This window comes from Trichomonas vaginalis, chromosome V (assembly GCF_026262505.1).
Source record: "Trichomonas vaginalis G3 chromosome V, whole genome shotgun sequence".
Lineage (NCBI taxonomy): Eukaryota > Parabasalia > Trichomonadida > Trichomonadidae > Trichomonas > Trichomonas vaginalis.
This window is the reverse complement of record NC_067207.1, coordinates 12,911,047-12,924,136: the sequence shown is the minus strand read 5'-3', so window position 1 is coordinate 12,924,136 and position 13,090 is coordinate 12,911,047. Positions and strand designations below refer to the sequence as shown.

The 13,090-nt window shown below is 32.8% G+C and overlaps 4 protein-coding genes across 4 annotated transcripts, besides 3 other annotated features; 1 reads left to right on the top strand and 3 right to left on the bottom strand.

The window, feature by feature from the left end:
* Positions 1-141: 141 nt before the first annotated feature.
* Positions 142-169: a terminal%2Cinverted (terminal inverted repeat of Mariner transposon ID:TVAGG3_0326330).
* Positions 142-1,445: a mobile genetic element.
* Positions 222-1,349, bottom strand: TVAGG3_0326340 (Mariner transposase; the record flags this gene model as incomplete). Its single annotated transcript, XM_051230280.1, has 1 exon — positions 222-1,349. The coding sequence occupies one exon, from the start codon at positions 1,347-1,349 to the stop codon at positions 222-224; it is 1,128 nt and encodes a 375-aa protein (XP_051100010.1).
* Positions 1,418-1,445: a terminal%2Cinverted (terminal inverted repeat of Mariner transposon ID:TVAGG3_0326330).
* Positions 1,446-2,896: 1,451 nt separating this feature from the next.
* On the bottom strand, positions 2,897-7,796 carry TVAGG3_0326320 (ribonuclease inhibitor domain-containing protein; the record flags this gene model as incomplete). The annotated part of the gene is made up of 1 exon (XM_001325918.2): positions 5,568-7,709. The coding sequence occupies one exon, from the start codon at positions 7,707-7,709 to the stop codon at positions 5,568-5,570; it is 2,142 nt and encodes a 713-aa protein (XP_001325953.2).
* Positions 7,797-9,606: 1,810 nt separating this feature from the next.
* TVAGG3_0326310 (uncharacterized protein) lies at positions 9,607-9,975 on the top strand (the record flags this gene model as incomplete). Its single annotated transcript, XM_001325917.1, has 1 exon — positions 9,607-9,975. The coding sequence occupies one exon, from the start codon at positions 9,607-9,609 to the stop codon at positions 9,973-9,975; it is 369 nt and encodes a 122-aa protein (XP_001325952.1).
* A 424-nt stretch (positions 9,976-10,399) lies between these two features.
* On the bottom strand, positions 10,400-13,002 carry TVAGG3_0326300 (vacuolar protein sorting-associated protein 11-like protein family; the record flags this gene model as incomplete). The annotated part of the gene is made up of 1 exon (XM_001325916.1): positions 10,402-13,002. One exon carries the CDS (start codon positions 13,000-13,002, stop codon positions 10,402-10,404), a length of 2,601 nt encoding a protein of 866 aa, XP_001325951.1.
* Positions 13,003-13,090: the final 88 nt, after the last annotated feature.

The window sequence follows — 13,090 nt, the reverse complement described above, 5'->3', positions numbered from 1 at the left end:
CTTGATACTTGGGTGATCCATTCTAAATTTATTGATTTTAATCTTCTGCAATTCATAAAACTTTGATCTCCCACATGCAGCAATTTATAATCTCCAATAATTTCTTCTATATTGCAATCTTTCGCATTTATGTAATTAATATAGGGTGTCCAAAGGTGTGTTTAGCACAAACCTGAATACTGCGAATAGAAATAAACAAGTTACATATATATAAAGTTTATTTAAATATAATCACCATTGGATTCAATCACGCGTTCGCAGCGATCGATCCAGGCTTGAAAGACACGCTTTAAATCATCATGAGAAAATTGCTCAAATTGCTCTCTTACAAAATTTTCAAGATCATCTGGACTCGCGAATTCGCGTCCTTCAGCTCTCTTTTTTAGCGTGCCGAATAAATAAAAGTCAGAGGGTGCAATATCAGGTGAATAAATTGGGTTTGGAACAACTTTGACATTGTTTTCCACCAAGTAATTCATTACCTTATGACTTATGTGAACTCTTGAATTATCAAAATGAATTGCAAACTTTTGTTTTTGTTGTTTGGATTTCTCAAACTCATCAGAATTGATAATTTGAGTAAGAACATTGTCAATTAGATACTGAGCATTCATCGTATTAGGTTTTTGAAGAATATCAATTGCGATGATGCCATTCACGCCCCAAAAAACCGACAACATCATCATTGGTGTGTCAATTTTTTTCTTCGGGAATGTTTGCGGATTTTCATCCTTCGGGATCCACATGATTTTGGCTTCTGTTGCATATTGAAACCAAGACTTGTCCCCTGTTACTAAAAAGCGAAACTTCTTGGATTGATACGCACCCAATATAGAGAGGAGCTCTTTCGAAGATTGGACTCTAGATTTTTTTTGAACTGAATTAAGGTTGTGCGGAACCCAACGTGTATACGCTAGTTTGTAGTTCAAATAATTGTGCAGATAATAACTGACTGTTGTACATGGTATCTTTGTCATCTCCTCTATCCTTCTGAGTGATGCTCTTGGGTCTTCATCTAGCGCTTGAAGAATTGCTTTGATTTTTCTTTGATCTGGCGATTTTTTGTCAATTTTTATGATGGGCGCCTTTTTGTTCATGAAGTGATACATCCTAACATGATACGTTACAGTGGAATAGCTAGGAGCATCCATACCGAAGCATTTTACCAATGTCTCGTAGATTTTTTTACAGTCTTTGCATTTTTTTGCAAGAGCGAGGATGTTTTCTTTATGATTCATTAAAAAAATGAAAAAAATCCCGCCAAAATTTCCCGCGAAACCGCCTCTTGTCTCAAAATTCATTTTATATCCCGGCATGGCGCCAAAATACAACATACTCATCATATACATATATTCATATTTTTTATTATATATTTATAATCAGCATATATCTCCTTTAATAGTCTCATATAGAGCGCTGTGCTAAACGCACCTTTGGACACCCTATAGTACCATTTATATCTAAAGTTGTCAAATTTTGCAAATTTGTTATATCAAGATTACTGGGATTTTTAATCCTAATATAAAGGTACTTTAAATTAATCGCTCTAATTATCATCGATCCTACTTGGTTTAAACTTGGTAATCTGAGTGATTCTAACGATGTACATCCATAGAATAATGAACCTTTTAAATTTTCTAGTCCGTCTAAATTTACATTTTCTAACTGCACGCAACTAGAAAACGCACCATCTAATATGTTTTTTAATTTCGGGAGATAAATTGTTTTTAATGATTTACAAAATCGAAAAATTCCAGTAAATTGGAATAAGTTAGTAACTGAAAAATTTTCGATATTGGGAATATTTAAATTTGTTAGATTTTCGCAACTATCAAATGATTGACTTTCCATGTATTTTGCATTTGGAGCAGAAAAATTTATAATTGAAGATTGGTAAAATAAACACTCTGAGATATTGATTAAAGTATCTGCAACAAAACTTTCAATTTTAGATCTGTAAAATGCATATTTTCCTACATCAACTAAATATGGTAAATCTAAATTTGGAATGATTGCATTTTTAAAAGCATTTCCTCCTATAGATTTAACGTTTGATATTCCAACTATTCTCTTAACATTGCAATTTTCGAACGAACTTGAACCTATTCTTTGTATTGGGCCTAAAATTATGGATTCTAAAACAAGATTCTCAAAACACTTTACATCAGGTAAATTTGTTACATTTGGTGCTTCGAATCTAGTTAAATTAAGAAATTCAATATTGTCTGTAAAAAGATTAGATATATTTGGTAGGGTAACATATTTAAATTTACGATAATTACTTGTAAAAACTAGTGTTGTGATATATATTTCTTCCAATTTTGTACACTTTTCACAATATTTCACATTGAATACGTTTAAAGGTGCAATTATTTTTAACCTAAGAAGGTTATCAAGTTCTCCTAAGTTAGAACTAGAATAAATATTTTCAAAGTCGCCATTAATTGTTAAATCAACAATACTACTGTTTTTAGATAGCTGTGGGATTTTTGTTGAACAATTGGCTTCATATTTGCCAACATCTAACTCGGTAAATAAGCATTCCGATTTGTGCAACTTTTGGACCTTGAACTCGGTAAATGAAAGTGTTGATAGAAATAACCTGTACACCACAACGCACAATTTTGAATAAAATGATTCATTAAGAACAAACATTGGTCAGAGTACATATCACAAATTTGAAAACTTCCAATTCAATGGGTCCTTTCAATTTTTGATTAAATTTCAGATTCAACCAATCTGAAATTCAAAACTAAGCATAATTCGAGATGTAATCCGAAAGCGATTAATGATAAAGTTTACTAAATTGAGGTAAACTTTATCCCATTTTTCGTATGAACATAAAAATTGTGCTATTGATAAAAACTTGCGAAATTGATATCCATAGCCTTCTGGACAATAATGTCTTCAAGCATAGGTGAATGAATTCACCAAAGAATTTAAAAAGAAGAAATAAATCATTTGGATTTTGATTTAAAAAATTTAATGATGAATATAATCCAGGATGATGATTTCTAGGCTAGTAATGTCCAATATAGTAGTTCATATAAATATAACCTATTTTGGGAAAATGTACTGTAAAAGTGGTTTCCGAATTACATTCTCAGTCCAATAAATAGTTTATATATTTATATATTTGATAAAATTTGATAATGTATAAATGTCAAAATAAAATCATTTTATAATCATACTTTGAGTGAATACTAATGATATTATCTCACGTCGAGAGTTGCAACGATATGGAATTGGATCACATGAATGAATCTTTTCATTCAGAAGAGATTTAAGACTTGGACGTTTCTCTGGACAATAATCGGAGTATCCTTTTTTAAGTGGAATTTCACACATAGTTTCTTCTGGATATAATTCATTAACATAAACAATTTTATAAATTCGACTTAATACTGAACATGTAAAATCATCATTGATTCGAATATTAGAATCAACATAGATACAAACTGCAATATTATCAAATGAATTTCCTTCAAATGTTGCTTGCCCTTGAATATATATTGTTGTAATATTTGGACATTCTTTAAACGCATATGATCTAACTGTTGGATTATTAAATGAAATTGTTTTTAATGTTGGAACATTTTGAAATGAATATTGAGAAAGAGAACAACTTGTTGAAGTAATTATCAAATTTTCGATTATTGTGTAAGAGAATGCATATGAATTAATATTGGTAGCATTTAATACATATGTACCTGATATGTTAGAATTAAAATATATTAGAGAATTGCAATAACTAAAAGCACTATAGCCGATGGAGTTTAAAGATGGAACTTCTACAGATGACAAACTATTACATCCATTAAAACAATGCGATCCAACTTCTGTCACAAGTGGACCTTTAACATATTTCAACTTGATGCAATTCTGAAAAGAATATGATCGAAGAGTTGTTGCATGAAGTAAATTCAATGTTTCAATATTTTCACAACCTGCAAAAGCCGCAAAATCTATTGTAGCTGTTCATTCTAAATTTATCGATTTTAGTCTTTTGCAATTTCTTAAATATTCATCACCTACATTAAGCAATTTATAATCTCCGATAACTTCTTCTATATTGCAATTTTGAGCTTTTAAATCGTCAAAAGTACCATTTAATTCTAATGTAATCAACTTTTTAAATTTGTTATATCAAGATTAAAAGGATTCTTAATTCCAATGAAAAGGTATTTTAAATTCATTGCTCCAATATTCAAATCATTTTTTGGGTTGATTAAATTTGGTAATCTGAGTGATACTAACGATGTACATCCAGAAAATATTGAACCTTCTATCTTTTCTAGCCCATCTAAAGTTACATTTTCTAACTGCACACAATTAGAAAATGAACCACCAAACATATATTTTAAATTAGGGAGAGATATTGTTTTTAATGATATACAATTCATAAAAATGCCAGTAGTATAAAAAGGATTAGTAATTGTAACATTTTCAACAATAGGAATATTTATATTTGTTAGATTTTGGCATTCACGAAATGATTCAGCTTCTATTGATAATGCATTAGGAGCAGAAAAGTTTATAATTGAAGACTGCCTAAGGAAACCTGCTGGAATAATAATTAAAGAATTTGCGACAAATTTTTCAATTTTGCATTGACCAAAAGCATATTCTCCAGCATCAACTAAATATGGTAAATCTAAATCTGGTATGATTGCTAGGTAAAATGCATAATTTCCTATTGATGTGACATTTGAAATTCCCACTATTTTCTTAATATTAGAAAATCGGAAATTTCTTGAACCTATTCTTTGTAGTGGGCCTAAAATTATGGATTCAAGATTAAGACCCTCAAAACAAGACCCATCTGGTAGATTTGTTATGTTTGGCGCTTCAAATCTAGTTAAATTATTAAATTGACTATTTTTTGTAAAAACACTTGAAATATTTGGAAGTGTTACGTATTTAAATTTACGATAATTACCTTCAAAAACTAGTGTTGTAATATAAATTTCTTCCAAATTTTTACAATTTCGACAATATTCTACATTAAAGGAATTTAAAGGTGCAATTATTTTTAGTTTTAAAAGGTTATCAAGCTCTCCTAAGTAAGGATATCCAGCAATATAATCAAAATCGCCATAAATTGTTAAATCAACAATACTACTGTTTTTGGATAGTTGTAGGATTGTTGTTGAACAATTGGCTTCATATTTTCCAACATCTATCTCAGTAAATATACATTCCGATTTGTGCAATACTTGAAACTTGTATTCGGTAAATGAAAGTGTTGATGAAAATAGCCTGTATAAGTAAACGCACAAATATGAATAAAACTGTTCATTAAAAACGAACATTGATGAATAGCATGCAAAAATTATGAAAATCCTTAATTCAATGAGTTCTTTCAATAATTGTGAAAATAAATTTGAATTCAATATACCCGAAATCGGTAAGTTAATTTCCAAAAATAAATGAGTTTTTCTCTTTTTCCTTATATTGTTGAGCTGGAAATATAAAACACAAAGTATGTTTATTTCATTTAAAAACATGTGTTTACATATTATGAAAATAAAAAATAAAAGAAAGAATTCCGAAAATTAAATAAAAAATTAAACTGCAATAAAAGCAGAATAAATCTGTTCAAATGAATATGAAGCTGCAATCTCTTTCAGAGGCTGTGAATTGTCTGGAGCGGGAATAGGAACTGTCATAAGTGTCCAGTCGCTTTCGTCCTTCAAGTTATCAACTGGATCCCCTTCTGGCATGACAATAGTAGCCTTCTGAACAACAACTTCTTCTTGAAGATCCATGATGACGTCCTGTGAAACAGAAATTCGGTCGTATTCGTCATCTCGTGACTGTACAAGGCCAATTGTCTCGACAGCGTTGTTTGTGCCAGCTTCCATCTGGTTGTGGCACTCTTTGATGTAAGAAATGTCGTCATCTGAAATTAAATTCTTCTTTTGCAATTTCTTGATGAGATGTGATGGGAATGGCATGGAAAGAGGTGTTCCACGATGCATAATCTTCTCATAGAATGACTTGATTGAGTTTACATTCGAAAAATTATTATTTTCGAAATTTGCAGATGAAATCTTCTTGTTTTCGAATAGGAAATCTGCAATATCTGGTAAACTCTCGTCAGTTAAGTCTTGTTGCTGGCAAGATACGTATTCAAAATTCGTATTTCCTCTTCCAAGGAGTTTGAAGAGAGGAATGATATCATTGCCTAATGCTTTCTTCTTTCGGCCGTCAATTATAAGTCTCTTGAGGCTCGTGCACCTGAATATGAAATTTGCACAAGCATCAAGCGCTTTTGTATTAAGAGACTGCGTTAAATTGACGATTTCGAGGTTGGGGAAGTCCGAAATGGCCTTGAAAAACTCTGAATCTGTCTGGTTCTTCTTCCATGTGAAACTCTTCAAGTAAGGAGAGAATCCAGCGGTATTCATTACGTAGAATAAATCGTCGAAGTCGGCCTTGATAGAGTTAAGTATGAAATCGAAGGCGTTTGATGTCGGATGATGTTTCATGATATTCGCCCAAAGACTAGACAAAGAATTCTTGCTAAATTTGCATTCCGTAATCGAGAGTTGTTCTAGTGTATTTGGAATTTCGTAACTGTCAATTTTATCGGTCGATTTCAGATTTGTTACGTGAACTGACTTCAAAGATTTGAGTTCTGAGGCCATGTGCATGATATCGTTGACGTTGATCTGGCAGGCAAGGATACGAATCTCTTGGAGCCATTTCATCTTAAGAATCGTCGGAATTGGATTTCCCTTTGAAATTGAGTCCAATTCGAGCCTTGTAGCGGATTCAAAGAAAGGATATCGGTTTGCTTCTTGTACGAAGGCTTCGAAGCAGTTGTTCTGCATTCCTCCGTAAAATCCGATACATTTAATTGGTCGGATTGAGAAAGTGGAGGCAATAACAACTGAAAGGTCTTTAGTAAGGGTTGAACTGTCAAGGAAGATGAGGGAACGAAGTTTTGACTTTGGATTTGCGGATAAAGCTTCAATGACACATTGGAAGTCGTTATCAACGCCATCTTCTGTAATGATTGATTCAATTGTTGAATTTGTTCTCAGGAATTTAGAAACTGTCTTCCAAAATGTTGCATTATGATGATTCTTTGGAATAATAACAGAATTAATGGTAGGATCGGCATGCAATGAATCCAAAAGTGTTTTCATGAATGGAGCTGCATCTGTAAGTAATGTCAGATCTAGTTCTCCTTGTTTTGTCGGATAAATGTAAGCTTCTTCAAGATCCTGATAGAATTGGTTGTTTGGTTGTGGATTTGGCTTCTGTGTGAGTAATCCAAATCGGAGTAAAAATGAATTGCCAGCTGGTTCGATTTCTCCGCAAATACGCTGACGATCTTCGATTGTTGGCATTTCGGAAGGGAGAAGCATTGATTTGACTTGTGCGACAATTCTTTTGAAGATAAATTTAGCGTATTCTGAGTTTAGAGTAACACTTTTTTGAACTGAACCAAGAGTAAGCTTGCTTTCATCATGCAAGACGACCTGTTTCAAATCTGTGAACTTTATTGTGTGAGTGACGTTAAGATTGCCTTTGAAAATGTGTTTTGTAAGTAAATAAATATTATAATCATCGACAACTACAGTTACAGGGGAAGTTTTTGATTTGCCTATCTTTTGGACTTCAAGGCAGCAAAGTGGCTCCGGAGACTTTGAAAACTCTTTTAGTTTTGATACCTTCTGCCAGATCGATTTATTCAGCATCTGACTCGTTCTCTGAAAAACATGATTTTTCTTACATTTTCTTCTTTTATAATTAGGGTTATGAGTACATCAATACCAATATATTTGGCAGACTCAAACTGTTGATTTTTCCTGATATTTCAGATATTTTCGATTATTGGATCGATATTTGAAAGAAATTAATATGAAAATAAGACTAAATGCAATGAGATATGGAACATATATGAATTCCGAAAGATATTAAAACGAAAATACAGAATATTGAGTTTTTGGGAAATTTACTAGGGCAAAGAACACTATTATATTGAGTATTTAAAGAGTGTTCCATAAAATCTCTAAATCCTATATCAATGAAACAGAATATGTAATGAAAGGCTGAATGTTTGTAAACATGGCTCGAATGGACTTCACCCCTGTGGTGACCTTCTAAATAAAGTGATAACACAATAAAACTTACTTTGAATCTAAAACGAAGATTCAATGATCGTAAATTAACATTTTATGGATGTATCCGGATTATCTAAACTATGTCTTATTTGGCTATCTTGGAAAAATGTGATGAATTCGCTTAATATTTTGAAAATTAATTTGGATGGAAAATATATCATTTTGACTGGTATAATGAGTTATTTTGGCAATTTTTCTCAATGCTAATTGATAATTGCTGTATCATCAGAGGAAATTAATTCAGCAAGGATACGATATTGCATTGTTTCTAGGATATTGCTTAAAATATTCATTTATTTCTCTTAGAAAATAATGTGGACCTGGAAAATATCATAAATTTGCTCAATCAATCACAAAACTAATAATATTTCAATTTGTTCTACGTTCAAATTGGGAATATGTCTATTCAGAAAAGTGGCAGGTAATATTTCATCTACTGTCCAATGATGTAAAAGTATTGAAGTGATTCAAAGTAAAATTCCCAGCAATATAGCATAATGAAGCAGTTTCATTCATTAATTGAAAAGCTGTGCAAAATTAAGAATAAAAATTGACCGCCTAAAGAGTCTGATTACACAAGATAATTCATCTAAAATGTAAATGACAAAACCATTTTGTAAGAAATTGTTTATAATAAAATAGCTGTAATAAATTAGCAAGGATTTACTCCTAGAGAATCTTTTTGGCGGGCTTCAGCGAAATTTAAATCTATGCAATTATTCTTATTTTTATGGTAATGATGAGCTTATTTGTTTATTTTTTAGGCTAATATCTCATTTTGACGATAAAAATGTCATCAAATTGAAAGCGGTAATTGTCAATATAAATGTATATGTTCTTAGATAACTAATTTAAATAACCCAAAATTAATGTGAAAACATCCGAACAATTTTCCTCAGAAAAAATCCATATTAATTGTAAAGTCTCATCACACTTTTCAATGCTCGATTTTTAAAAACTGTTTAAAAATGGAGCTTATATTGAAATAGTGTAGAGACTAAAAATTACCACAGACTATTTCAGAGGATTGAGTGGCAACTCAATCCTCTAAAAAGTCTGAGGTAATTTGCAAAATTCCGTTAATAAAACCGAAAAACACTCTCAAATATTCTGTCGTCATCTCAATTGAGTTAAATCATGATTTAGCATAATTTCATAATCGATATATACAAAATCTTATTTACCGCTAAATATTACAAGTAGCAAACTTATTTAATTCAATTCAATAATAGCAGAAAATCAGATAACATATTAATTGAGTGATATAAAGATAGATTTACTAAAAAGTTAAAAACGATAGTAAATTAATGGGCACTTTTTGAATAAAGTAAAATATTGTGATTAAAAACATACACCTGGCAAATTTAATGAAACATATATATGGCAGTTGTTATACTTATTAATAAGCACCGACATCTTATTTTGAGATAAACTTTTCGGCTAAAAGTGACAACAAAGCCGTTATTAACAAATGTCTGGCTGGGATTTCGAGTTCGATCAAGATGAAAGTTTCGCCGCAGGCTTTAACGAGACTGATAACTTCCTCTTCTCGGGTAGCCCAACATTCGAGCCATCCTTCTTCCAACAACAACCAGAAAATCCTTTCCCAACAAATAATTTAAATGTTAGACCAATTCAACAGGTTCAGAAAAGCTCACCAGCACCAACAGCAGGTCAGAACCTCGCACAAGAGAATGATCAACTCCGTTTGGTATTTACGACATTAAAACAAAAAGCAGAGCAAGCAGAAAGTTTAAATCAATCTCTCAAGTCACAACTCGAAGATTGCCGCAACTGGTTCCGCGACGCCATGTTTACTGGCATTAACACCCACAAATGAGTTTGATTTTAATAAGATATATTTTAACTTTCGTAGATATAAATTGTTTGCTATTTTGTTTTATATAGATTATTTTTTCCTCCATTCGCTTACCGATTACGAGCTTATTTCTTTTTATTTGCCAAATATGAGAAATTACGCCGTTACATAAAATATTAAATTCTCTCTTGTTTATTATAAATGTTGAATGTATATATCTTAAATTGCATGTTTTATGTATTAATTTCCTTAGATCTATGAACTGACAGATTCACAGATTATCTTATTGATCTTAAACTTCTATTATTCATACATAAAACGCATTTATATGAGCCATACTTTAATAATCTTATATAATTTTCACTATTGTTCAATTAAATAAATGTTGAATAAAAATTTGTACAGGAAAAAAGACAGATTAATATAAGAAATATAATGAAAAGTTCTTTACTCTTGCGATTTGTTTTTAATTTTCTTTAACAAGGTCTCCACGTCGTCTAATTCGTTAACATCGTTTGATGGCTCAATAGATACGCCGCCAACAAATAACGATGCCGAAATATCTTTGAGCATAGCATCAAAGTTGTACGAATGCACATCAGCATCTTCTCTTGCCTTTTCTAATTTCTCTTTCTTCAACATAAGGATTTCTTCAAGTTTATGCTTGCAGTTCGGGCAGAATGATCCTGTAACACAGTGAGAATGGTACGAATGTCCGCAAAGGAAGTGAACGGCGTTACCATTAATAGATTCACCGCAATCAGCGCATTTATTCTCTGCTTGAACGACGTAATTCATTGTTAACAACTTCTCTGTCTCAGCTCTATTAGCTGCGGCCGTTTCAAGAGACTTGTTCTTCTTTTCGTTCGCTTCTCTTAATTTCGCTTGTTCTGTAGAGAAAACGGTTTTGACAAGTTTTGAGACAGCTGCGAAAGAATGTTTTCCGTGTGTTCTCAAAACGGTTAGAATTGTGAGGAAAGGAATTGTTCCTGTTTCCATGAGTTCGTCGAGGAATTCTGAGAGTGTTTCCTCTGAGCAATCTGAATCTGCCAAAGCAATTAAGCCATCAGACCACAATTTCGGCATTTCCTGGCCATACTTCTTGCAGATCGAGAGAACTTCGTTAGGAGGAGCTGAATGCAAGAGGAATGGATAGAGCTTCAATTCCTCATATTGATGCGGTAGACCTTCTTTGTGGCCGAACGCGTTCAAATAGATGATAACCTGTTCGCGGGTATATCTTGTTTGTGGGTCGTTAAGCAATTCATCGACTTTAGGAGATTTAATCCTCAATGCGAGTTCAATTAAAGTATTCCAGCATTGTTCGTTCAACGAGATCTTTCCTTTGAGGTTGTAAAGGAATTTGAAGTGCTCTTCAGGTGACTTTACGAAGATCGGGTAAAGAGCAGAAGGATCTAATTTTTGTGGCAAATCTTCGCCAGTGAATTTAAGACCTTCTGTGCAGCAGGATGTTGCGAAGGAGATGAGTTCTTCATGTCCCTCGGAGTACTTTGAGATAATTTCAGTTCCGTACTCTTGTAATTTTGGTTGAACTTCTTCTCCTGGCAATGTCTTGATATATTTGAGCATCTGGCGGTACTCCTGGCGTTCGTACAATAATGACATGTACAAGGAGTGTTTCTTGTATGCTTTAGCCAACTTTTCAGCTAATTCTTCATATCCGTTTCTCTTTAACACATCTACACCTGTTTCTACATCGAAACTCTTCTCATCAGTGTTAGCGTTAGCAATCAATCCTTCTACGAACTTTTCGAGCTCTTTACCAGCCTTTTCTTTTGTATAACAATTAAATAAGAGAGTTGTGTGCTGTTTGCTCTTCAATTCGTTAGGAATTGCCTGTAAGTATCTCGCTAAATTCTTTGCATGATGAGGATCAACGTATTTTGCAATGACATGTGAAGGTTCTGTAAATCTGACGGTTTTTATGTAATGGTCGATAGCTGCATCGTATTCTCTGCGTGAATAGAGTTCATCACCGTATTCGCGATGTACTTGTGCTATTGTTGCTTCGCCTAAATTAAAATCTTGTGCCATTTCGAGGGCTCTTTCGAAACGATGACGATCAACGACGGCTTTGACTTTCTCTTGTGGTGTTAATTCTCTGTACAAAGTTGCTTTTGCGCCTTGTCTCAGCAACATTCCACCCCAAATTCTACAAACGGATTCTGTCTTCTGGCCTAAGTCGTCGGAGAAGCAGAGCATTCCGTACTTCAAGTCGTATACGCAGAATGAGTATGAGATCGAATGGTTGACTCCTATGTAGATATAAGAGCCCATTGGTCCCACCATGGAAATCTCGTGCTCTGTAGTAAGGTTAATCACTGTTGGCTTGCTGGCGTTTTGGGTGAAGTATGAAAGCTCCTTGTCTTGTAAGATGTAGAAAAGATTTTCTTCGGAAACAAATGCAAACTTTGGTTTGACGCCTTTCTCGGACAATTTGGTCGTCTGCTTCGTATTAATGTTATATACGGAAACAGAATTCTCTGTTGTATAGTAAACAAGACCGGATTCTGTCAAAATTAAATTTGTAATTTTTTCTTCTTGGGAGATTTTCTGGTATTTAGTTTTCGCTGTGAATGTTGGTCCCGTGTAGACGTAAATGTCATTATTGCATGTATAAGCAATATACTTTAAATCCTTGGAAATTGTGATATTACTTCCTTGAACAACGGGATCATACTTCTTTGGTGCAACAAATGTTATTGTTTCAAATTTAGGACTGTAATTCTGGAATTCTGAATCTTTTATTGGTATGATTGAAATAGAATTATCTGCTGGACGAGCGCAAATTAAATCGCCTTTTTTATCATCAACTTGGAATGTTGTAAGACCATCGGGAATTTTAATTTGGGGACTTTCTTGAACGTTTGTTGAGTCAATCTTGTGAATTGAATTGTCATCATCTAGCGCATAAAGGAAATTGTTCGCTCCAACTGTGAAGATTGGTTTAAAATTGAGTTCAATTTCTTTCTTCTCCTTCCCATTTAAAAAGCTATATGGTGTTTTATCTATTTTTTCAGTTATCATGTTTTAAAAAAAAAATTAGATGTCAGAACCGATAAAAAAATCCTTCATAACAAAAATCATTCAAAAATCACTTGATGACCCAAGCTTG